The following is a 27577-nucleotide window of genomic DNA, read 5'->3' on the forward strand; positions in this document are numbered from 1 at the left end:
AATTGTAAGTTGCAAGAAAAATGTGGAACCAAGAAACCAAGACAAATCTAAAGTAGAACCAGGCAAGAGTCCACTTGAGCATCAATGGAGGCTACTTGGATGCAGGGGTCTTCTTCCCAGAGTACCAAGAGCTTACCACAGAGGAGAGAGCCCACGCAGGGCGCATTGTGTGGAGATCAGCCCCTAGCGACGGTGTTATAAGGAATTGAAAACGAAGCACCCCTCTTCGCAAAAATATTGCTCGTGACAGGCGTTGCATGCGCAATGAACGGTTTTGCTGTTGATTCCAAGTAGGCTACAGTATAAAATGGGTCCGCGTCATACCCTGACATCTTCCTTCGAGAGAGGGCTGGAATCTCAGGTAGGCTTGCTACGGTTTTCTAACGGTCTGCATCTATTGTGAGCATTAGGCTGTATTTCACGTATTGCACTTCAGTGTGCTTTTATTCAATATTTTTTCCACAACTGCAGTTGCATGAATAAAGGAACATAGTGCATACATATGGGAACTAGCTGATTCTGTCATGAAACATTGATGGAGCGCTCGCTGCGCTGTAGTTTATCTGAATGATCTCAATGAACATTTATTTGAATTCGAAAATTATATAATTATTACATAGACCTATGGTATGCAATATGATGCTATTTCTGTAAAAGGACCCAATGGAACATAGTTTCTATCTACCTTATGAACGTGTTGAAGATGAATAAATAGATAGCATATTATTTTCAGCTCTAACAAAAGCTTTGAATGAGTGAAATTACTTAAATACTAATAGTATGTATACTGTGCCATACAGCCGACTAAACAGTAAGGTACAAGCTTTACTGACGTCATTTTATGTTTAGCATAAACCAATGCTTCTATAAAACTGATATTAGGCTACAGTCTGTCTGTTGTAAAATACAGCGTCATATGTATGCTGATTAATTGGTATAGGCTCATGATTCTTTGACATACTTGAATTTATTATCCATTTCATTCATGAATAATGTGGTCCATTAATAACCACTGATTATGGCAAAGCTTCATGCAGTCTCCATTCCTCCACCAACGTCTCTACACACCCATGTGCCTATGTGCCCCTTTACAATGAGATTGGTGGCAGACTTCAATTCATTCTCTCAGGTCTGGATGATTCCTTGTTGCAGTTGTGATGTGGGACAAGAGCCCTGGTAAGTCATTTGGGAGATGCTGTGGTTGCAGTAAGCTTCCTCCCATCTCATCCCTGGGCGTTGCTGCAGGATTTGAGAGAAACACATCAGTGCTTGATGTGCCTCCACTCCAGACATGACTCAGGCAGATTGATTCTAAATGATTGCTTCAAGTCTATGACAAGAGTTGGGGATGGTGGCATTGGGAGTACTATCATCATTTCAGGTTCTCTCGGTATAGTCAGTGTTTCGCCTCGATTATTCCCTAAATTTGATTTGCCTGAATAATGAACCACAGGGCCAGTCTATGGTTGGTTTTGGTTTTAACTTCAACATGGCTGTGGTTCAGATACCCCTGGCCCCCCACCCCTGTTCTCAATATGCCCTGAAGAGGAGATTGAGACATCACATACCAAACATCCCTTGACCAATAGAACAATGTCACAACCATAAGGCTTATGTTTTCCTGATGGTTGTGACATTGTTTTATTGTTGAGGTTAAAACCAAGCATGGACTGGTCCTGTGGTCCATTTACTCTTGGAAGCCTAATCTAGGGAAAATCTAGGCGAAACACTGACTATACTGAGAAACCCTGAAATGACCATCTCAAACTCTCGCCATAGTCCTGAAGCATGGCAATTACATGGGGGAGGGGAGATAAGACTGAATGAACGGCTTCCGATATCTGCAGTTGCCTCCTCTCCCATGAGCAACTACTGTGGCGATTGGTCAACACCCTTGCACCCTCTCGTTCTCTTTCTCTCTCTCTGCTTCACTCTCTACCATGCTATCTATGTACATCAGCTGCTGTAGAGAAAGAGAATGGAATGGCGAGAGAGGAGGAAAAATGTGACCATGTGTGTCAAGAGACATGGGGAGTGAGAGGGGGAGGAAAAGATGAACTTCACACCATATACAGTATACACTGAGTGTACAAAACATTAGGAACACCTGCTCTTTCCATGACAGACTGACCATGTGAATATAGGTGATCCCTTATTGATGTCACCTGTTAAATCCACTTCAATCAGTGTAAATAAAGGGGAGGAGACAAGTTAAAGAAGGATTTTTTTAAGCCTTGAGACGATTGAGACATGGAGGTGTATGTGTGCCATTCAGAGGGTGAATTGGCAAGACAAAATATTTAAGTGCCTTTGAACGGGGTATGGTAGTAGGTGCCAGGTGCACGGGTTTGTGTCAAGAACTGCAACGCTGCTGGGTTTTTCAAGCTCAACAGTTTCCTGTGTGTGTCAAGAATGGTCACCACCCAAATTACATTCGGCAAATTTAACACAATTGAGGGAAGCATTGGAGTCAACATGGGCCAGCATCCCTGTGTAATGCTTTCGACACCTTGTAAAGTACATACCCCAACGAATTGAGGCTGTTCTGAGGGCAATGGGGTAGCACTCCATATTAGGAAGGTGTTCCTAATGTTTGGTATATACAGTATATATACAGTTGAACACACTAATCATAAATTCTTCGACTATACTACTATTGTTATTTTAATGCGTACTTCCCCAGATTTCTTTATGGGCATTAAAAACACCACACCATATTACCATCCTATCCCTACATGTCCCATCAATCCCTTCTACAGTTGAAGTCGGAAGTTGACATACACCTTAGTCAAATACATTTAAACTCAGTTTTTCACAATTCCTGTCATTTAATCCTTTTAAAAATGTCCTGTCTTTAGGTCAGTTAGGATCACCACTTTATTTTAAGAATGTGAAATGTCAGAATAATAGTGAGGAATAGTGAGGAATAATAATAGTGAGGGAGAATGATTTATTTCAGCTTTTATTTCTTTCATCACATTCCCAGTGGGTGAGACGTTTTCATACACTCAATTAGTATTTGGTAGCATTGACTTTAAATTGTTTCTCTTGGGTCAAATGTTTCAGGTAGCTTTCCACAAGCTTCCCACAATAAGTTGGGTGAATTTTGGCCCATTCCTCCTGACAGAGCTGGTGTAACTGAGTCAGGTTTGTAGGCCTCCTTGCTCACACACACCTTTTCAGTTCTGCCCACAAATTTTCTATGGGATTGAGGTCAGGGCTTTGTGATGGCCACTCCAATACCCTGACTTTGTTGTACTTAAGCAATTTTGCCACAACTTTTGTTTCATCAGACTAGAGGACATTTCTCCAAAAAGTACTATCTTTGTCCCCATGTGCAGTTGCAAACTGTAGTCTGGCTATTTTTATGGCTGTTTAGGTGCAGTGGCTTATTCTCTCAGAGAGAGAGAGAGGTGGTCATGAAAGAGGTAAAAAAAATGATTGGAAAGAGACAGATAAGTGCTCTGCAAGCGAACTACATAATTTAAGGCTGGAAGGCAGATGTACCCATATTCCAGTATCTTTGGGTTTGTTTCCTTAGACCATGCTTTCTTAGGGGACTGGTTCTTGTTCGATTCTACTTCTAGGACTGAAGGAAGGCCATCAGGCTGGAGGCATTATTAAGGGTTGAAATTCAGGCTCAGAGTTTTTCCAAGCACAATAGTCATTTGTAATTAGCCATGTGTTTTGTACCCCTATTTATTTTTCCTCTGAATTTAGATTTAATGTGACGCACGCACACATACACTCATGCACACACGTACCCCCCCACACACAAAACATACACACACACACACACACACACACACAGTATTTTATCAATCTGATTTTCTTCTTCTGATCTCCCTGTTACCATGGTCACAGATGGTAAAGGTAGTTCTGTTCCTCTTCTTCATGTTCCTCGGAAATCCATATTTGGGGAAAGATAAAAGCCGGAACTGTATCATATTGTATTTGATTTCTGAGCATGAATTTGTGTATTTTTTTTACGTACATGACTGCTGTACACAGTTTGTTGATTGGATAGCTATATGACTGGTTATGTGTGTGTTGTGTCTCCATGTCCAAAGGGAGTGAGATGTTTTTCTTTGTACTCCTCTAAGGATCATCAAGGCGTGGGATCAGGATCGATTGACAGAGTGGGTTCCCCTGGACACTTGTTATCACAGCTCTCCGAAAGCTGCTGTGGTGATGAAGAGAAGGGCCATTGATAAGACAATAACTCCACAGTCCACCCAAAAGAGAGGTTTAGAATCAGAACTGGCCATATCTATAGCCTGGCTTTGATGAGGGTTGAATCTGTGACAAGTGGCTCACACCCCAATAGAGAGAATCAACTGCAGACTCAGTCCAATAGATAAGATTGTTCTAAAATTAACAGAGGATAACAGGCCCTCTTATGTTGCCACTGGCAACCCTTTAGCAGAATAGACAGACCAACCTAAGCTGTGGCGATGGAGAGGACCACTGCTGATCCCACTACATCACCAAGTGGCAGGTCATTAAGACAGTTGGCTCATCAAAAGCCTTTCCTAATGGGGTAATTGTAGAGAGGGGGTGAGTGTTGAGTGGTACTGCCTAAGCTTATCATCAAATCTGTCACCAAGGGGTTTCCCTTGTAATCAAACTGCTGAAACTACCTTTTTTAATCAAAGCGTGTCCTATCACAGGTCATTAAATGTTCAAGAAAAGCTGACTGACAACCTCACCCAAAATGGTCAAATCCATATAAATAAATAATCAATCTTTGCATGTGGAATCTGTTTTTGGAATTGATAATTGAAGCAGATCGCAATCCCTACCAGTTTGTCAATACACTCTGCTTCAGTGCACAATTGATGTATTCATCATCCTGCTGTACGGTTGAGGCTGTTTGATGGGAGGATGCTGAGGAGTGAGTACATGCAACACAGTCAGATCGTAAGATATCTCCCTTTCTTGTCACATCACTGCAACTTAAGCTGTACTTAAACAGGTTGAACATGATTGTCAGGAGTCAGGACACAACATGTCACATCAAGAGGAATGCCTCAGGGTCAGAATTGAGGCCAACTGAGCAACTTTCATTACAAACAAGCCACTTAAACTTTAACCTAGACACCTGTCTCTCCTATCTGAATAGCTGAATTCTAGACGTCTTTCGGTGTATGTTTTTAAAATATATTTAAACTTTAGTTGTTGATTATGGTTAAACTGACTTGGCTAGTTAAATAAAGGTTAAATAAAATCAAATAAACATTTAACTAGGTTAGTCTCCTTGAGATGAAAATCTTTTTTCAAGAGAGATCTGTGGGTGCGAGGGGGCTCTTTGTTTGCAAACAGGGATCTGTTGAAAAACACTCAGGGACATGGTACCTGCTAGTTTTCTGGCGGGGCCAGAGGGAGTGTCAGATAGCCAGCAGATGAAGTGTGCCAGCTCCTCATGGCTGATTTCCAGCAGAACAGCTGGGGGCCCACCAGAGGCATCGCCATTATCCTCAGAGAGACAATAAAGACAGAAAGGCATGCGATTCTATTTCCCTCCTCCACTTAGGCATCGTACAAACATGTCTAGCTTAATAGCCATATTTCAAGGCTTGTGAGTAACAATATAAGCCATGAGATTTTGACATTGGAAGATGCGTGGTTGTAATGCCCCATGCACATCTGATTATGCCTGTCTTCCTGAGATGGAGAGAGGTAGTGAGGAAATGAGTGGAAAATGACTCGCAACTCTAGTTTAATCTCCACGTCCCTCTTCTCACTTCTGGGGTACGGCAAGGATGAGTCACCAGACTATGAGCTGAGAGCACATGAGGGACGAGGAGCCCATCCTGAAATATAATCAGGTGGATGCTGCCTTTATGATGAATGGTGTCTGTATAATGCTTGCATTTTCAGGTTACCAAAGTTACCAAAGTCAAGATTGCAATTGTTCAATGACTCAATTTAAATTGGCCTACACATGCAACATATAATGTTAGAATTGAATAGATTTTTGCTGAAGATGCCTGTAGATTTGTATTTGTTTTCATCATGCTAAGATACCATAGGTACAATTGCATCCTATTTATGTGTGAAGTGTTGTTTGTACAGTATGTGTGTGAGTGTGTACTTATCATTTGTATGTGTTTGTGTGCCAACCCTCTCCAGTCCCCTCTCCCATTGGCTTTATTGGGAGTAAATTGCCATGTCTGCAGGGTAGCGACAGCACAAGTGCTTGTTGGTCACAGGAGGGTCTTTCCTGTTTGTTACCCAAAGGGGCTGAATTTGGAAATATGCCTCCCTAGTGGAAGTGGTGGTGGCTGTGAGACCTAGGGAGCGCCATCCTCTCTCATCCGAAGAGAGGTGAAGCCGCCTCTTTGTTCTTCACAGATGGCCACACAGATGGTCCCTGCTGACCCGTTCATATGACTGAAAACAGGGCTAATACTGTATGGCACATTTCCATATACAGGATTTACCCCAGTGCTTTACCCAAAAGGCTCAAACTTTCCATCTACGCAGGTCGGCAGCCGTGTCTCACTGGGCCATGGCTCCGGCGGATCTGCTCTCACTTGGAGCCAAAGCCAGGCCTCTTGTATTTTTCTGATGACATTTACATAAAAATGGCTAACTGTGAACTTTAACAGCTTCTCACAAAGCAACTGTTTTGATTGTTGATTCTGCTCCTTTTATTTTCATTTATTTAATTGAATCTTTATTTAACTAGGCAAGTCAGTTCAGGACAAATTATTTACAATTACTCTCTTCACAAGTCTGTGTCAGCCCTAGCTATGGAAACACTATTTCCCTATTATAACATTTGGGTGTATACAGTACACTAGTGTAACACTGGTGGTACGGTCGAAGAGCACCATATGTGACATGTACTGTATGTCCTAGACCTGGAAGAGCCCCTCCGCTCAGCTAAACCACAGCCACATCTCTCATCAACTGGCATACCAACAGGCTCCCAAAAGAAGCCCCTTTCCTGTCCTCCCCCATCCCTCCTTCCTGCCAAGCTCTCCTTTATCGCATCATTTTTCTCCTTCTTCCTTTCCCCCCAGAGCCCACTGTACGTGTTCAGACATACAATGTCTTGCAGATAGAGTAATGAATAACTAAAGTGCACACTAAGGCCTTAAAAAGGAGAAAGAGAACCCGCTTCACTGGAGTGAGGAGCAGTGGAGGATGGGGTGGGAGTTGTAAATAATTAAGAAATGCTGAGCGACGTTTTCGTCCTGCAGTAAAGGGTTACTTGGTGCAGTGCTTTACAGTTCTGTCCATATGTAGGCCTCAGGGTTGCTATCTCACCATCTCACCCCCCTCTCCTGCTGGGCTGACGGAGAATGGGCCTTTCATTCAAACCAATAGCCTCCCCAGTCCCTTGCCCATTTCCCCAGAACACATTAACGCCAGAAGCACTCTTTGATCCCAATGACAAAGATACAATTTTGGAATGCGGCGTTTCATCGGTTATAATGAGAAAGTTGATTAGATTTAAGGATAACGTAGGGAGTGGAAGTTAGAGGATGAATGAGCCAAAGTGAGTATGAGCATGGGAGAGTGACTCTGACCATGTAAATCATTCATCAAACCTCATAAAAATATTAATTTCAGCATCAAGTAATGGATGTAGGTATAACCACATTCAGTTGCCAAACACTGAAGATAAAAATTCCACAAATAGAGTTGTTCTACATGTCGGAGAGGCATGTTCGTTCCACATGTTGTTATATGAAATTGTTTCATTGATAATCTGATAGTTAGGAAAGCCCAAAGATAAGCTTCCCGAACTGCTTTGTTGAAGAGTAGGAAAAAGGTTATTTCAGAGTACCTTTCAAGGAAATACCATGACTGATATACGAACACTTCTGTAAAGATTGGCTGCATCAGCCCATTGCCCGTTGGATGCTTCAGTGCTTCTTCTCACTGAAATATAATTATGTTTTTCGCCAGAAACTTTCATATTCTGAAATTCATGGAAATGAACATTTCCATTTCAGAATATGAAAGTTTCCATGCTCATTTGGGTCTTTATCTATAAAGTGTGTGAGGGCAAACAAGACAAGGAGTGGAAGGGCTGTATTCTAGCCAGGCCTCTCTGGGCTTCTTCCACTCTCTTTTTTTAATGTATTTTTTTTATTTTTAAATTTTACCCCATTTTCGTGGTATCCAATTGTTAGTAGTTACTATCTTGTCTCATCGCTACAACTCCCGTACGGGCTCAGGAGAGACGAAGGTCGAAAGCCACGCATCCTCCGAAACACAACCCAACCAAGCCGCACTGCTTCTTAACACAGTGCGCATCCAACCCAGAAGCCAGCCGCACCAATGTGTCGGAGGAAATGCACCTGGCGACCTTGGTTAGCGTGCACTGTGCCTGGCCCACCACAGGAGTCGCTGGTGCGCGATGAGACAAGGATATCCCTACCGGCCAAGCCCTCCCGGACGACGCTAGGCCAATGGTGCGTCGCCCCATGGACCTCCCGGGCACGGCCGGCTGCGACAGAGTCTGGGCGCGAACCTAGCGCTGCGATGCAGTGCCTTAGACCACTGCGCCACCTGGGAGGCCCATTGTTGCACACCCCAGGAGTCTTGACTACCTCCCACCGACCTACACAGATCAGTGATGCCAAAGGCTCTGGTCCAGGACCCCACTACCAAGCATCTCTGCAGCTGCGCTTACTACTGCCAACAGACTCTTTGGCTAAAAGATGTTTTTTTAATGTAGAGAATTGGCTGGTTGAGTCCTCAATCAGTCCGATGGGGCTGAAACCAGCAAGAATACCCCAATAAAACATTCCTACCCTGTCCACTGTAACATGCAGGATGGTATGGTAGTGAGAAAAAGGTTTAATAAGGGGTGGGCTTGGGGGACTTGTCAGCACTGCTACACACAAGTGGTCTTTACAGGGAAACGTCCTGTGCCAACCAATCAGTGTGTTTTTTTCCTAATGGCTTTTGTTCGTCCTCTGCTAACATTATTTCCAGGTTTTTATGGCTAAAAGGCCAGCTCAGCTCAGCATAAGGAGGGTGTGGTTGACAGATTGAGGCAGAGCAGAGGCACAAGCCCTTCAGCAGCTGGTTCTGTGGTAGACTTACTGAAGATTCTGAGAGCATGGTGGTCCTTTCTTAGCATATAGCAACTTAATGGCAGAAATGTATTATTTCATGTGGGAAAGTGTGCTTTTGTGCTTCTTACATCAATATCTATTGTGTGTGTAATAAGTAAATTCACTTATGGTTATAGTGTGATTCTTGGTGGAATGATGACACAAAGCCCCTTGAACAGAAGAGTGATTAATGCATGAACTTGCCATGAATACCTCTCAAAAGGGATTGGCTGTGGAGCTCAGCAGTACAGCCCTTTTTTGTCACATCAACCCTCAGGGAGTCGACAACAGCCAATGGCAAGCCATGTAGGTAGGTGGGTGGTGGCTGGCGGCTGTAGCAGCAGTGCCCTAAAGCCGGACACAGGCTTTTTCAAGTTCCACCCCTAAATAACTTTCAATTCTGTGAGTCACAATAGGAACACTACCCCGATGAATGATTAATTAAACTAAAACCAATCGTGGGAGTTTGCATTGATCTTAGAGTCTCATTAACCCACTTAAGGCATTTCTCTCTTGTCTCAGAGCAGGGCAGAGGAATTCTTACGCTGGAAATTCAGTGCAGAAGGACTCCTGTAATGGTGTATCTCCATTAAAAATGATATAAAGGTGGGACATAACCCAGTGCCATTTGGAAATGAAAGGAAGTGATTGTGGTCATAATGGTCTTGATATTGTGCTGTGTGCTGTAATAAAAAGATGCAAGGTAGTCAGCTCCCTGTTGTGAGAGAGAGTGTGTCTTGGCAGAGCGGTGTGTCCATTGCAGTCAGAGCTTCAGTAAGGGTACTTACTGTATGATGTATCTCAAAAAGCCTCTCATGTCTCACCCTCCCCAGTTTTTAAAGATCAAAGCAAGTTTTATAGTCAGTGTCCAATTCATACTACAATGGGAGGGAGCAAGCTAGTCATTCTATACCTAGTAGAGTTTGAAATCTTTTTTCCCTTTGTTTTACAGCTGTACATTCAAGTAATTCAGGAACACCATTGGAACATTGCTGGAAATACGTTTTATCTCTCCCCTGCGAACAGTTTGGGTTGGAGGGGACGTGAGGCTGGGCTCCTAAATGACACACACTAGTAGGCCTATGGACTATCCTGTTAGTCACTTTGAGTCACAGGTTTCTAAATGGGTCCTTTCCACCCCTGTATGAGGGGATGAGTGATGTTAATGACGAAGGAGACAACGATGTTGGTGCTCAGGTTTCCTCCATGTCTCCGCCTCTCTTTCTCCTCCCCCATCTCACCCTCTGTCTTCCATTATTCTTTTCTGGCACAGCTTCACATGGTTCTGCATGGTTGTTTCTCCTGTCCCCGGGCACCACTGTGCTGTGCAGTGCGCAGTGCTGGATCTCAGATCCCCATCATTTGGAAAAATGCAGGAGAAAATGCCAGTTTCTTCTCAAGGCACAATACACTGACTCACTTGAATGAGATGAATGAATGGCGAGCTGGTTGACTCTCCAACACTGAATGAGATGAATGAATGACGAGCTGGTTGACTCTCCAACACTGAATGAGATGAATGAATGACGAGCTGGTTGACTAACACTGAATGAGATGAATGAATGACGAGCTGGTTGACTCTCCAACACTGAATGAGATGAATGAATGGCGAGCTGGTTGACTAACACTGAATGAGATGAATGAATGACGAGCTGGTTGACTCTCCAACACTGAATGAGATGAATGAATGACAAGCTGGTTGACTCTCCAACACTGAATGAATGGCGAGCTGGTTGACTCTCCAACACTGAATGAGATGAATGAATGACGAGCTGGTTGACTCTCCAACACTGAATGAGATGAATGAATGACGAGCTGGTTGACTAACACTGAATGAGATGAATGAATGACAAGCTGGTTGACTCTCCAACACTGAATGAGGGTCATAGTAAAGATGATGCAGACTTAGTGCCAACCCTGCATCATACTTATTGAGACAGACTAATTTAAAGAGAAAGCTGTTGAAGGCTGTTGACCAGCATGTCGTGTCCTTTCTCTGAATCAGTCCCCTGAAGGTCTCTGCTAATGAGCTCCATGTAGGCAACACTGACAGGAAACCTACTTCAGCTGAGGCGTTTTCTCTTGCACACTCACCCCAGTGATGCAACAGTGTCTATCTGCAGCGATACAAAGCTTTGTCTGGGTGAGAGCTGCTCGTCCAGTGTCTGTGTAGTGTATGTCTGAGTATCTCTCCACCTCTGCTCCCCCTCCTCTCCTCTCTCTTTATCTGCCTCCCCAGGATAACCATCCTGAACAAAAGAGGATGATTCATTTTGTGTGCAGTAAAGGAGAATCATAGTTGTGAGACTCAGCCAATGGGGTGTATACAGTGTTATACATTATGTTGTTCCCTTTGCGAGCTGGACAGTGGGAAATAATTAATGAATGCCGGGTGCACTTACTGTAGTCTACATTTGCATAGTGTGACAGGTTCCAGGCTAATACAATAAGGCATCCTCCCACATGGAAATTGTTGTGCATTCTGCTGGCGATTTCAATGAACAAGCAGTATCAGAATAAGTTGGGAGTGTTTAGCCTACAGGAGTTAATACTGCAGATCAGCATCACCCCGCACCTTTCTCTCTCTCTCTCTCTCTCTCTCTCTCTTTCTCTCTGCTCTCTCTCTCTCTCGCTTCTAGCTATGTTCTGCAGTGCTCATCTGGAGTTTTGTGGAGTAATCGGAGCAAACTGCAGACAAATTAGATTGAAGCATTTTTCTTTTTCCTCCTTCCTTACACTTTCTTTATTCTCTCTCTTTTTCTGTCTCACCCTTGTTCTCTCCAATCACATCTCAGTTCCCTGCTATCGTCAGCCTTGGAAGGAGGAGCCTCTAAAACGGAGACAGGCTGCTGTGGAAAGAGGATTGTTGACCCTCCCCACCCTGCTCATTCCCCGAGGACCCGCCTTGTTGCTGGTTGGGTGTCGCTCCTCGTTCTGCCTGGTGGTGGCCCTTAGGAGTTTTGAGTCTCATGAACGTGCACCTACACACACCCGGTGCGTACAGGTACATTCCGTTCACTAAACTCCTATTGATTTCTGCAGGTTTCTTTTTGTCACTTTGCTCCATTGGATTGAATTGCTCAGTGGTTGCATCACTGTGGCACATAAACATGGATTGTACTGTAAGAATTGGCTAGACATTGGGAGACATGGTTTATCGATTGTTACCATAAGAGTTGACACAGATCACGGCTGATGTGATTGTTATTCATAGCCCTTGTTGGTATTGTAATGTACTGTATCAGCATCAGACTCTTACATCAATTAGAGTAAGTGTGTGTGGTGACAAGTCAATTCAAGGCCATTGCAATCCTGGCCCACACACTTGGAGCAGACAGAGGGTTCTGCCTGCTGATGACAGTGCAGCAATATTAGTGCTGAAGTCGGTGCTGCATAAGCAGAGGAGATTTAATGTGACCGTCAATAAATTGTGTCAATTGACAGTTAGTTATTCTTTCCTGCATGGATTTCATGGATTGATTTGAGTTGTGGTAAAGATGAGAAGATAACTTTGAATAAACAATTCAGCGTAATAATGAAACAATGTGTGACCCGTATTCATTTCATTTGTGACAAGAGGAGAATTGTTCATGTTGTTTCCAATGAAGATATCACAGAACGTTATTGCACATCTTAAAATACAGTGATTTAGGGCAATGAGTCTCTTTAGCTACACTGAACAAAAATATAAACGCAACATGCAACAATTTTGAGTTACAATTCATATAAGGAAATCAATCCATTTAAATAAATAAATTAGGCCCTAATCTATGGATTTCACATGACTGGAAATACAGCTATGGCTCTGTTGGTCACAGATACAGTACCTTAAAAAAAAGGTAGGGGTGTGGATCAGAAAACCAGTCAACATTTGGTGTGACCATCATTTGTCTCATGTAGTGCAACACATCTCCTTCGCATAGAGTTGATCAGGCTGTTGATTGTGGCCTGTGGAATGTTGTCCCACTCCTCTTCAATGGCTGTGCGAAGTTGCTGGATATTGGCAGGAACTGGAACACGCTGTCGATCCAGAGCATCCCAAAAACGCTCAATGGGTGACATGTCTTTTGAGTATGCAGGCCTTGGAAGAACAGGGAAATGTTCAGATTCCAGGAATTGTGTACAGCTCCTTGCAACATGGGGTCGTCCATTATCATGGTGAAACATGAGGGGATGGCTGCGTATGAATGCCACGACAATGGGCCTCAGGATCTCGTTACGGTATCTCTTAAATTGCCATAGATAAAATGCAATTGTGTTCGTTGTCCGTAGCTTATGCCTGCCCATACCATAAACCCACCTCCACCATGGGGCACTCTGTTCACAACGTTGATATCAGCAAACCGCTCACCCACACAATGCCATACACGCTTTCTGCCATCTTCCCGGTACATTTGAAACCGGGATTTATCTGTGAAGAGCACACTTCTTCAGCGTGCCAGTGGCCATCGAAGGTGAGCATTTGGCCACTGAAGTTGGTTACAACACTGAACAGGCTAGTTGGACGTACTGCCAAATTCTCTAAAATGACGTTGGGGGCAGCTTATGGTAGAAAAATGAACATTAAATTATCTGGCAACAGCTCTGGTGGACATTCCTGAAGTCAGCAAGCCAATTGCACGGTCCCTCAACTTGAGTCATCTGTGGCATTGTGTTGTGACAAAACCGCACATTTTAGAGTGCTCTTTTATTGTGCCCAGCTCAAGGTGTACCTGTGTAATTATCATGCTGTTTAATCAGCTTCTTGATATGCCTCACCTGTCAGGTAGATGGATTATTTTGGCAAGGGAGAATTGCTTACTAACAGGGATGTAAACAAAATGCAAACATTTCTGGGATGTAAACAAAACAAACATTTCTGGGATCTTTTATTTAATCTCATAAAGTTTATATATTTTTTCAGTATAAGAAGTTCTTCTTGTATGTAGCATTTATCATTTAACTGTGTGTGTCTCATCTCTGTGTGTGTCCACCTGCAGAGGGCTATAGTGCAGCAGCCATGACGGACGCAGTGATGGGCGGTAGCTCGGACCGCTGGGTACCCAACGACAGGCAGAGGAGCATGCATGCCAAGTAAGAACTGGTAGCAGAACAGCAGGAACACTGGGTACACTAAGCACCCTGTGGGAATCGCCGGGCACAGCTGCCTGCTGCATGGTGCAGTTAACCCTTCATGGTGCAGTTAACCCTTCATGGTGCTGTTAACCCTTCCATGCCTTCCCAGGAAATAATCTATTTTTTCCTCTCCTGTCTGTTTTCTTCTCATCTCTGCCCTGGCTGGGACTCAGTGATAAGGAACAGTAAGTAGAAAAGCTCTCACTCCATCTCTCTTATCTTCCCCCCTCTGCACTGCTCCAATCTACTATTATAGTGTGTATGTACGGTATGTTTATAGGTAAGTGTAGATTCACTCGTGAATGATTGTATGTTCACATATGTTTCAGACACAATGACGGGGTGTTGGTACAATGTGCAAATGTGCATTATGCCATTATGGTATTATTTGTATTACGTCCTGTCTCTTTATCTATTGCATACCGCTGTCTCTTTGTCTATTGCATAACGCTGTCTATTTGTCTATTGCATAACGCTGTCTATTTGTCTATTGCATACCGCTGTCTCTTTGTCTATTGCATACCGCTGTCTCTTTGTCTATTGCATACCGCTGTCTCTTTGTCTATTGCATACCGCTGTCTCTTTGTCTATTGCATACCGCTGTCTCTTTGTCTATTGCATACCGCTGTCTTTTTGTCCACTCTTCTGTTTGAGCGTTATTTTGCATGTACATTTGATTTCACACTGTATGTCTGAGGGTTTGACCTGGACTAGCAAACCATGCAAGCCTCAGCCCCAGACAGTTTTCCTGTGTGGTTGTCAGGGGTAACTGGACTAACCAGGTCAGGCCTGGTCCCGGCGCTCCGGACCTGACTGACGAGGAGAAGGAGATCATTAACGGTGTGATCGCCCGCGCTGAGAAGATGGAGGCCATGGAGCAGGAGAGAATTGGGTGAGAACTGAAGAGACATTCTGAGCTAATAGATTGGAGCTCCATTGCATTGCATACCTCAGTGTTGTTACATTTTCAGCTCTGCAAAAATGCTGCACAAGATGATAGAATTACAGATAACATTATTCAATCAGTTGGACTATCATTACCACATTTATCCAACTGAACTTTATGTTCTACTAGTAATTGGCTGTAATGAGAGTTGTCCCAACTGCTGCAGGCGCCTGGTGAACCGTCTAGATGACATGAAGAAGACGGTGTGTGGGGACGGGGTGAACCGCTGTCTGCTGTGTGGGGAGCAGCTGGGTGTGCCAGGGGTCAGCTCAGTGGTGTGTGAGGACTGCAAAAAGGTATGTGCAGCACGGGGGCTGGAAAGATTGGTTTTTGGCCCATCCCTAGAAGGCAAAGGCACTAAAGCTTTTGCTCTGATAGGCTATTACGGACCATGTTAGGCCACAATAGAGCCTGAGCAATGAAATGGTACGGTAATTTATGACATTGTGACCTCTTTGTGAACCTGTGTCTCCTCTACTGTAGCACATGTGCACCAAGTGTGGAGTGCAGAGTGGGAGCCGGCCGTGCTCTGTGTGGCTCTGCAAGATCTGCAGTGAACAGCGAGAGGTGAGTGTTTCTGTGAAACACATGGTGACAGGGATATGACAGGGATATGTCATAGCGTGATGTTACACTATGTGTCATAGTGAATTAAAAGACATGGTGGGTGAAAAATACAAAGTGACGATTTACTTCAAGCGAGACAAGGGATTGGGGAGATTAACAGTGAGCGTACTCTCTTACTAAAAAAGGCTTCCAAAAGGGTTCTTCAGCTGTCCCCATAGGAGAACCATTTTTGGTTCCAAGTAGAACCCTTTTTGGTTCCAGATAGTTCTACATGGAACCCAAAAGAGTTCTATCTGGAACAAAATAGGGCTCTTGCTATGGGGACAGCCGAAGAAACCTTTTAGGTTCTAGATAGCACTTTTTTCTGAGATGTCAGTGTTAAAGCTTGTATGACGCAGGCCATTCTTTTTGGACCCCATGAGACTAGCTGTTGTCATGGCATCAGCTATTGGGGATCTGAAAGATGAAAGATTCTTCATCATCTCTTAGGTGTGGAAGCGATCTGGTGCCTGGTTCTTTAAAGGCTTCCCCAAGCAGTTCCTGCCCTCGCCCATGCCCATCTCCAAGTCCAGAGAGTCAAGCGCCCAGCGGGCCTCAGAACCCCAGGAACCAGCAGCCTCTGACCCCAGGGCTGCTGGTGATCAGCCACAGGCACAGGCCAGAGGTAACCAGGCCAGACAGAGCTGTGGGAGTTGTTTCAGGTTGATTGCTTTCTTGGCTTGTGAGAGTGGCAAAGTAGATACAGACCTGGTCTGTTTTCATTAACTAGCCGGCAGAATGAAACAGATTCAGCGACCTAATTATAGCTAAATGGGAATTATGTTGCCCTGAACTCAATATTACATTCTAAAATTACTTGAAAAAGAAAGCAACAGAAAGCCTGAATTGTATCTACAATGTTCTTTAGTGAAGATGAAGACTGATTTCAGATTTCTAAATTTAGCAGACCTATTTTGTCTTTTGTTGGCAACGTATCCCAGTGGGCAATGTACACACAGGAGAGGTCCTAATTCATGAACATGTACCACAGGCGGCTGGTGGCACCTTAATTGGGGAGGAGGGGCTCATAGTAATGGCTGCAATGGAATGAATGGAATGGAATGAAAACCCCATTCCATTTACTCCTCTCCAGCCATTATTATGAGTCATCCTCCTCTCAGCAGCCTCCTGTGCTGAAGTCGGATACGAAACATTACAGAAGACAAAGCAGAAGTAAGAGTTTGTAGGGGTGAGAAAGGCAGCACAGGATACTGAGTCTATCTCCCAAGTCCAGAGGAGAGTCACGCTCCTAGTTATGGCCAGCAGGGAGCAGGTGAGTCATTCAGTCAACCCCAGTATTACTTCAACAGAACCTAATCATGCTACCATCCTAACCCAATCCTTGACCTTGTACTGTACATTAGAGTACCATACTTGCCCTATAGCCACTCTCTCAAAGCACCATCTCTCCAGTTTCATCAGACAAACATCATCAGATGTTGTGAACTCCCACTGGCTTCCAGTCCCTCCAAACATTTATTCCTGTTCCTGTAATTTCTGTAATTTCTCATCCTTACCATGAAAGCCCAGATCTGTTTCACAGAATGGGCACTGCCACCTCCTCCCAGACAGCCTGATCCAGGAGTGGGTGGTTTCAGTTAGGTAGTGGGAACTACATGCTGGGGCAAGCCTGGCACCTCCAGGGTGCCCTGGCAATCTGCTCCCACTTGCAGCAGTGTCATTGCCATTGTAGTGAGATATCCTCATAAAAGAAAGTAAGGGGGAAAGGGAGAGTAAAAAGCCAGGCTTAATGATGTGATCAAGGTTGCCTGCCACTGCTTGTTGTACTGTATGTAGGTCAATGCCTGTGCATTGGAAAAACTGCAACATCAAAAGGATTCACAGAGACTAGGGAGAATTATGGATTCCACTGCAGCGTATTCTCAGTGATACACTGACGTGTGAGTGTGTGTGTGTGTGTGTGTGCGTGTGCCTATATGTGTGCACGCTTGTTCATGTGTGCATGTGTGTTACAGGACCAGAATCACAGGGGCGTGCTGGCAAACCACCTGTGGCCCATAAGCCGACAGAGGTTCGCATTGCCGTTGGTGGGGCTAGTCCTGGCTACACTGAGGGAGGTGCCCAGAACAGCCCAGTGGTGCTGCAGAAGGCTGTTACAGTCCAGAGCTCCAGGCCCCCTCCAGCAGCATCAGCCAAGCAGGGTAGGGAAAAGCTGGACTCACATCACCAGACCAGACCTTGATACTGAAACACACTTTTCATTCATAGAGGATGGAATTATGAGTGGCCAACGCATAAAAAACAAATCATTACCTTGTATGTGCTTGTAGCTCCACTGGAGATGGAGGGAGGTGGCTACTCCACTATCACTGCTCCAGCGGAGGATAGAGTGACTCCTGCAATGCGGGAGGAGAAGAGACAGCCTGCCTCCTACAACCCCCCTCCTGCTCGACAACAAGCACCCCCGCCTGAGGAGGAGGATGCAAACAGCTGTGACTCAGATGAGGCCAGTAAGTGACCATCTTGTCCTTCCAACTTAGACCTCTACAACATGGGCTCTGTGTCTGTTGCTTCAGCGATCTCTCGCCACGTATTCCAGGCTGTTTTAAGTCAACATATAAAGACTTTGCTCTTTGCATTTCTATTTGTTTATTTTTTCATTCAGCAGACACTTTTATCCAGTCTGTTGTAACATTCCATGTTTTAAATCTTAATCTTATGAGTCAGTGGTCTTTGTAGCATTCTAAGCATATGAATCATCTAATAATACTAGCAGCCAACGTGTATCCTTCTAGTAGAATTCATGGAGCTCTATTGGAGATGATATACGATACCCACCATATGTTATCCAAGCATGTGAATCAATATCTTGGAAGTAAAGTGTAAGAGGATGTAAAACGAGTCAATAGTGAGTCTGTAATGAGAAACTGTAATGGAACCATTTTTTTTAAATGTCTCCCTTGAGTGATGGGAATCGTGTCATGCCAGTCGTACGTCATGTTCCATCCCTCTAGCGGTGAATAGCCTTTCCTCTCTCCCTTGGGGATGGGGCTTTAATTTACTTTGAGGTCTGGGAATTTAGCACAGAACCCAGTATTTGTGATACGAGAGCTCTGACGGGATCTATATTGCCCTTGTGTTTGATTAGTTCCCAAATGTTACAGCAGAAATGGCAGAAATAGCGGAGGCTTCATTGGTTGTAGTTATCTATGGAGTGGGCAGTGCTAGGACAGTCAGGTCCTGTTGTGCAGGATCAGTTCTGTATGCTCAGTGGTATAAAGGGTTGGTAGTAGTACATCATTTGTTTGCATCTACAATGCCTTCAGAAGTATTCACACCCCTTGACTTTTTACATTTTGATGTGTTACAGCCTGAATCTAAAATATATATTTTTAGAAAGGAAGAGCTGAAATGTCTTGACTCAATAAGTATTCAACCTCATTGTTATGGCAAGCATAAATAAGTTCAGAAGTAAAAATTAACTTAACAAGTCATATAATAAGTACCATGGACTCTGTCTGCAATAATAGTGTCACACCCTGACCATAGTTTATTTGTATGTTTCTATGTTTTGGTTGGTCAGGGTGTGATCTGAGTGGGTATTCTATGTTGGATGTCTTGTTTGTCTATTTCTATGTCTGGCCTGATATGGTTCTCAATCAGAGGCAGGTGTTAGTCATTGTCTCTGATTGTGAACCATATTTAGGTAGCCTGGGTTTCACTGTGTGTTTGTGGGTGATTGTTCCTGTCTCTGTGTTTGTTGCACCAGTCAGGGCTGTTTCGGTTTTCGACGTTTGTTGTTTTGTATTGTTCGTGTTTTCTTCATCATCAAAGATGTATCTAACGAACCACGCTGCATTTTGGTCCGATCCGTGTTCCACCTCTTTGTCAGAGGAGGAGTTGGAAGAAACCCGTTACAAATAGTGTCTAACATGATTTTTGAATGACTACCTATTATCTGTACCCCACTCATACAATTATATGTAAGGTCTCTCAGTTGAGCAGTGAATTTCAAACAGATTCAACCACAAAGACCAGGGAGGTTTTCCAATGCCTCGCATAGAAGGGCCCCTATTGGTAGATGGGTAAAAATAAAAAAGCAGACATTGAATACCCTTTTGAGCATGGTGAAGTTATTAATGACACTTTGGATGGTGTATCAATACACCCAGTCACTACAAAGATACAGGTGTCCTTCCTAACTCGGTTGCCAAAAAGAGGAAGGAAACCAATCAGAGATTTCACTATGAGGCCAATGGTGACTTTAAAACAGTTACAAAGTTTAATGGCTGTGACAGGAAAACTGAGGATGAATCAACAACATTGTAGTTATTCCACAATACTAACCTAAATGACAGAGAAAAGAAGGAATCTTGTTTTCAATAAGGCTCTAAAGTAAAACTACAAAAAATGTGGCAATGAAATTAACTTGATGTCCTTAATACAAAGCATTATGTTTTGGTCAAATCCAACACAACACATCACTGAATACCACTCTTCATATTTACAAGCATGGTGGTGGCTGTATCAAGGCACTGTAGTTACTGGAGATGGCATTATATCATACAAATTACATTTGTGCATTTTCAGTTGTCTGTCTGTACTCTTAATGTTTTCCAGCCATTTGAAATTGTATTAGCTCGGGATGTGTAAGGGCTGGTAGGAGTTAGAGAGATTTCAGTGCACTGGACTACTGGAGTTGCAGGTTTTAAAAGCTAGCCTTCCAACCATTACAATGTGGTGGTCTGGAGCTGTTGGGGGTTTACTGTTTTAAATGAAGGGATGATAGATTTAAACCCATTGATTATCAGTATCATCTCAGTTTTGTCCTCCCTTCACATATATGTATAGACTCCCATTCTACTGCTCTGTAGCTGAATGTCCAGTACATTTTACTCTTATCAATCTATTTTATTTACATTTTTCATATTCTGTTATGAATTGGGGTATTTTTGTCTTTTTAACTAGAACATTATTTTCCTGAATGTGTTCCTTTGTGATTTTTAGTTTCCTTGATATCACAGTAACATTTTGCTGCTATTTAATGGAATTTTCTATTAATATGTGGACGGATGCATAACGTATTTAATCTGTTTACAGACCATTTAGGCTGCAGATTCACTGTTGGATTATGCATTTCTTCCTCCTTTATCAGTTCACTGCTTGATCTTCTGTTCTTTTGTCTGCCCTCTGGCGTGAAGCTCATGTCTTACTGCCAGCAGTCTCAATGTTTTCTGATACTTTGAAAATCTTTCCTAGTCTAGACTCTCTTTACAACTCAGTGCCTTTTGTCTTAAATGTACTGCTAGTGTCTGTGTTCCAGTGCAGTCAGAGTAGACACCCTGTCTGTTATCTGATCTAATGACTACCCTGGATGTTTTTCAGCCACTCTTGGCGGGCTGGAGTTCAGCTTGCTTTATGAGCAGGAGAACAACAGTCTCCACTGCAGCATCCTTAAAGCCAAGGTACCACCTATTGCACTCATTTACTCACCCTGAGACAATTACACTGAAGTGGCCTGTGTTTAAAAGATGCTGCTGCAGTAGTTCACATTTACAGCGACTCCTTGTTCCTTCTGTCCTGTCTGGTGACATAAAGAGTATGTGTTGTCTTGTCTTCCCCTCAGGGACTGAAGCCCATGGACTCCAATGGACTGGCTGATCCATATGTCAAGCTGCATCTGCTGCCAGGGGCCAGTAAGGTGATGGAATTCACCTCCCTTATTTTCTACCTGGGGGTTAACATATGCTTGTGTATTTATTATGGCATGTGTCATGATTCAGAAAAATCTGAGAATGATGTCTGTGATGCTATGATACACGCCATTAGCTCAAGCCTGCCACCTTGTGACATAAGGATTATCCATTGTACTTCATACGAAGCTCCATTGCCTCTATCCAGCCTCAGATATAAGTGCTGAAGTCAAGTTCCTCATCTTGTTCTCCTGTATCTACTCTCATGTGCTGCAGTCCACCAAGTTACGCACCAAAACCCTGAGAAACACCCGTAACCCAGCATGGAACGAGACCCTGGTCTACCACGGACTCACAGATGAGGACATGCAGCGCAAGACTCTCAGGTGGATACTGGAAGCAGAGAAACAAAACACAGGGTTCACTAAACATCAAGACAACACTAAACCACATTCCTGTCTTGTTGTCTCCATTTGTTGACATGGTTTTATCTAAGGGCTGAATTGTTTTACTTTTGATGTTATGATCCAATATTATTGATGTCCTGTATGGGTTGATGCAGGATCTCTGTCTGTGATGAGGACAAGTTTGGACATAATGAGTTTATCGGAGAAACTCGCGTTGCACTGAAGAAACTGAAGATCAACCAGAAGAAAAACTTCAACGTGTGTCTAGAGAGAGTTGTCCCTGTAAGTAGTATATCATCCTGCTTCACACATTAAATATACAGTAAGAGTCCCATTTGTTTCAATGTCTGATTGGACCACCCATATCCATATCCTTCCACAGACAAAGAAGACCGCAACAGCTGGAGGGGCTCGAGGCATTTCGCTCTATGAGGATGAGGTATTGGTGTATGACCAGCATGCGTGGGCATGTGGACTACCGCTATGTGTCCTCATACAAATCATGTCTTCATGATATGATATAAAATGACACTCTTCCATTCTCTCTTACCCATCTTTCGCTCCCTGTTTTCTCTTTCTCTCTAACCTCCCAATCTCACCCCACCCCGCTCTCTCCAGGGTGGAAAGGATGGTGGAGATGTGGAGGAGCGTGGTCGTATCCTTATCTCCCTCGTGTACAGCACCCAGCAGAACCGCCTGCTTGTGGGTGTGGTGCGCTGCGTTCACCTAGCCTCCATGGACGCCAATGGATACTCTGACCCATTTGTCGAAATGTCCGTGTCTGTTTCACTGTGATTGCTATCAGGAGTGATTACAAACACACGTTCTTCTCTAACACTTTTCCAGTGTTTACATGATGAAGTATTCACTTTTCTCTCAAATATCAAAACAAATTGAATTATGTCAAAGTTATTCATTTGCACAGTAGAATACATCTGTTTTGCAATTTACTTCCTATCCCCAAATGCAGGATGACAACATCAAAATATGTTTGTCTTGTTTGTGATGTGTTTAGATGCCTGAAACCTGATATGGGGAAGAAGGCCAAGAACAAAACAAATATCAAGAAGAAAACCCTGAACCCAGAGTACAACGAGGTCAGTTCCCTGTTGGTGTCTTGCAATAATAATACAAGACAGAAGTAACCATCTGACAGCAGTACTTTGTTTGTGCTTTTAATATTAAATGTCTGTCAATACCTCAATATATTGATTTGTGTACTGATTTAAATTCCATTTATTGGAGATCGTGAGGGGGATGACTTCTCACTTGTTGTGTTACAGGAATTTAGCTATGACATCAAGCACAGCGACCTGGCTAAGAAGACCCTGGACATCTCAGTGTGGGACTACGACATTGGGAAATCCAACGATTACATCGGTACGATCCATAGGAGATGCATTCGAGATCTACTAGACCTCGTTGAATTGTTCCATGTTGTGACAGTCCTCTCATCCTCCCCTCCCTATCTGCTGGTCTGCTATAGGTGGGTGCCAGTTGGGCATCACAGCCAAAGGGGAGCAGCTGAAGCACTGGTATGAGTGCCTGAAGAACAAGGACAAGAAGATAGAGCGTTGGCACACCCTGTTGAATGAGAATCCTGTCAACAGCAACTAACCCCCACCTTGCATGAGCTAAGTCCTCTCCCTCTACACTCAGCCCCCTCTCCTCTCTCACATTACCCTGTCTAACCTCCCTTCACACCTCCCCAAGAACCTTCATTTTAGTTTTAGTATTATTGTACTTACCGGTAGTCTGGCTGTCGTCATTCTTTCATGCCCTCAACCCAACCCACCATATGCACCCTTTCCATCCTCCCCTGTTTCCCAGGTGTGACATTCCCTTCTCCTTATTCTCCCCCTTTACTCAGACTTATCTACCAAGTGGACTCCCCAAGAGGCAAAACATGGTATACTTTAAAATCATCCTTTAAAAAACATCAATTTAAGGCAAAAAATTATGTTAATGTTTGACATTGCTGTATACAGTTGCATTGAGACTATCATGCCTGTTGAAGGTGTTATTGAACTTGACACATCCCAAACTAAATACAAATCAATTTGAAATGCACTAGCACAAAAGACGACGAAGCAATATGTTATGGCATTCTATGTGGAATAACATCTGCAGCACCCATTGAACTATGAAGTTCATTAGACTGACAGGTTGTAATCCTTCATTTATGGTAAAATGACACCACACGGTATTATTACCAGAATGCAAAACCACATGAAAACACTCTGAGGACACACAGCTGTTTATTTAATGATATCTAATTCATATTATGGCATTCTCATGAAGATGTTTCACATGCAGCTGATCTTCTGAAATTGAGGATAAACATATTCTGGACTATGAAAAAGGGCATGATTCACAAATCAATTCAATGACATTTAGTTTGGAGAGTATATTTCTTCTTTTTTTTAATGTATTACATACTAAAATTAATAGGCAATTTAAGTAACTCATATTTATTAATTTCAATATCAGTTTAAAGATTTTGAATGATTGCACTCCTGGTAGAACAAAATGTACTCACTTTCTGTCAAGTGTTCACTTTTAGTCCTTATTTGAGTCCTGTTTATAGCACCCTGGTCTCATTGACTAGACTTAACATAGTACATGTAAATCCAGGACACTCAAATTAGAATGATATGTTACGTTTGGTATGGTTACATAAGACAGATGGTTACTTAAGGTAGAGTGGGGTGGGTCAGCGTATACCGCAAATGCCTAGCAACCCAAAGGTTGCGAGTTTGAATCTCATCAATGACAACTTTTACATTTTAGCTAATTAGCAACTTTTCTACTACTTAGTACTTTTGAGCTATTTTGCAACTACTTAGCATGCTAGCTAACCCTTCCCCTAACCTTAACCCTAAGCTTAACCCTTTAACCTAACTCCTACACATAACCTTAACCCCTAGCCTAGCTAACGTTAACCAGCTAGCTAACGTTATCCACCTAGCCACCAAGCTAGAATTTTTAACATATCATACGTTTTGCAAATTCAAAATATATTATGCATTTTGCAAATTCATAACATATAATAAGAGTTGTAATCTTTAACATATCATTCGAAATGGGAGATGGAAAACCACAAATGAATATATACCATACAACACGTACCATATCATACTGAATGGAGTGTCTCGGATTTACGTAAAGAAAATACAAAATGCTCTGAGATCAGGTTGGTTTATAGAGGTAGTTCGAAAATGTTGATTTTTTTTTATGAGAATGTTTGCTCTGAAAAGTTGACCATCTGGTTCAGGTCTTTGTTTACGGTGAAGGGAGAGAGGAGACAGGAAAAAATATTATTTCCCTGGCTAGTAATGAGATGTCTACTATGACAGGTGTGTACTTCCCTATTGCACATGGTTTACAATGACAGCTTACAGAGGTTGTCTACTGACTGACAATTTTTACATTGAATGCACATTATCCGATTTTTCACTGACACTTACAGCCTGCTCCACCTTAGACATACTAAATAAGACAATGTAAGGCTGTCGTAAGAGAATGTGCTGCTTAACTTGCATGCACTGTGCTCGTGACCCCTGTGTTTTCTGTGCCTGGAGCAGTCACACACCCCCACCCATTTTACCCACACTGGGCCCCTCCCTTCCTGCCTCATCCTTTTCTGCTGCACCAATCACTCAAAGCTTTGGCGTGTGGCTGTTGACCAATTACCGCAATTCAAGCAAAGCACACCTTATACAATGGAATGACCTCAATTTATACAGCTGTTTGCAAGTTTCTCAAAAACCCCTATGCATGAGACGTCTTGTGGTTCATGATATATACATAGACTTTTAAGATACAAATTCTATTGTAATTTGATGGTTTACGTCTCCAACCCTTAACATTGTTCCAAATGCTTTTTTAAAACACTGAGGCCACCGCAACATACATTAATTTATGCTGCATGAGTATTAGGACTATTGCTGTTATCATTTGGTTTCCAATGGATTATAAATGAGTTGATGTGACAGGTTACTTTAGCCTCTCTTCGGAGCATCCTCAGCTTGGTAATGTGACAGGGATGAGAGCACAGCTAGGACCCTGTACCCAGAACTCAGATAACACTCAGTGGGCACATTAATAAATGGATCTCACCGACTAGTTCCTGAAGGCAGAATATTAATGGAGATTAATCTCATCCATAGAGTGATGCCTTTTCACCAAGTGCTCGGTCTCCTCCTTTGATGGGTAAAACCAGGGGCTCACGCAGTAATAAGAGCCTGTCTGAACTGTGTTGTCTTGTTGTCCACCAGTGGCCCCAATTTCAAAATTATTTTGTTGCGTATGCACTTGATTTTCACTGGTTCTACAGTACTACTGTAGCCTACCTGTTCTGTTCTGGAACCAGTTCAGTGGTCTTTAACCTTCATTAGTTTCTATTTTCTCTTCTAGATAGTAAGTATCTCTAAACCTAAAGAGGACACAACTGTTCTCTATTTTTTTCTGCCTACAGTATTTAAATAAATTATTTGTTGGTTTTATTTATGTAACTGTAAATAAGTAGTGCATGCACTGGAGAGAAAATACATTTAAATATCTATGTATGTTTGCAAATGAATTTGCATGTAAAGATTTTACAAGGAGTTAGGTTTACACAGATCAATAAAAGCTATCTGAAATGGACAAACTTGAGATCATTATCTCGTGTACTGTCTATGGTCTTTGTGGTGTGATAATAAGTAGGTTGTGTTTCTTTGGGGTGTTGATGCTACTTGCTTGCCAATTTTTCTTTTGCATCAGGTCTCAAATTGTTTACCCTACTTTTTACCATGTGAAGACAAGGATTTGGAATCCGAGTGATAACGTTGTTACATGCAAACCAGAGGCGGCTGGTGGGAGGAGCTATAGGAGGATGGGCTCAAATGGAATTAATGGAGCGGTACCGAAATCATCAAACATATGGGAACCATATTTGCGTTTGACTCCGTTCCATTAATTCCATTCCAGCCATTGCAATGAGCCTGTCTCCTATAGCTCTCCTCACCAGCCTCTGATACAAACGTATTTACTTGATGTGGTGCCATTAGTGGGGATAATGGGTATGTATTATACAATATACAGTATTTGAATACATATCTATAAATAAAAACAAAAATGTAAGCTACATATTCCGCTTAAAGTAAAAGTTTTTTTTAATGTAGCCTATAAACGGTATTGATTCCCCATATGACTTTCACACCCCAAATAATACCTCTTGAGTGTTTGGAAAGGTTAAAAGCATACCTGTCATTTGAAGGCAAGTTTTTTTCAGTGTTGTGTCACTGCGATCACAATGATTCTGGCACTTACCTCTGACATTAACATCAAGACCTTGGTGAGGATGGTGGGCACACAGATGAGCTTCCCTGAGACTTCCCTGAGACAGTTTGTGCAGAAATTATTCGGTTGTGCAAACCCACAGTTTCATCAGCTGTCCGGTGGTCTCAGCATTGGATGCGTCTCAATCCACCGCATCCGCCTATCTTGCGCTTCCGCACCTGCGGTGAAAGGTGACAGCGCTTACATGTCGGCTGTTTTGCTCACCCACAGGCCTCACAAGACTTGTCTGAAGGTCCACCTTTACCAGTTAAAATAATGGAAGTATATATGGAGACTGTTTAGTGCCAAAAAATAAGGGGTTAGATACATGTAATTTGGGGAGCTGGTGACCGTTTTCTCGGTGCTCTTGTCCAGGGTGAACAATTTACTACATTTTTGGCCTTTTCATCATAAAATGTCGAAACAACAACGGCCACGAGACACAGAAGC

The 27577-nt window shown here is 43.0% G+C and overlaps 1 protein-coding gene across 2 annotated transcripts; it reads left to right on the forward strand.

Moving 5' to 3' along the window:
- Positions 1-160: 160 nt before the first annotated feature.
- Positions 161-26469, forward strand: LOC135514084 (rabphilin-3A-like). Of its 2 annotated transcripts, none has more exons than XM_064937278.1 (19): positions 161-361; positions 11873-12081; positions 14057-14150; positions 14366-14377; positions 14956-15084; positions 15305-15434; positions 15622-15705; positions 16195-16369; positions 17721-17906; positions 18036-18215; positions 21091-21170; positions 21332-21406; positions 21675-21784; positions 21961-22087; positions 22188-22244; positions 22424-22578; positions 22821-22902; positions 23089-23185; positions 23292-26469. In XM_064937278.1, the coding sequence occupies exons 3-19, from the start codon at positions 14077-14079 to the stop codon at positions 23420-23422; spliced, it is 1884 nt and encodes a 627-aa protein (XP_064793350.1). In that variant the 5' UTR covers positions 161-361; positions 11873-12081; positions 14057-14076; the 3' UTR covers positions 23423-26469. The 2 variants fall into 2 exon arrangements, with proteins under 2 accessions (XP_064793350.1, XP_064793349.1); XM_064937277.1 differs by having other exon boundaries at positions 11873-12071.
- Positions 26470-27577: the final 1108 nt, after the last annotated feature.

This window comes from Oncorhynchus masou, chromosome 25 (genome assembly GCF_036934945.1).
Source record: "Oncorhynchus masou masou isolate Uvic2021 chromosome 25, UVic_Omas_1.1, whole genome shotgun sequence".
NCBI classification, from domain to species: Eukaryota; Metazoa; Chordata; class Actinopteri; order Salmoniformes; family Salmonidae; genus Oncorhynchus; species Oncorhynchus masou.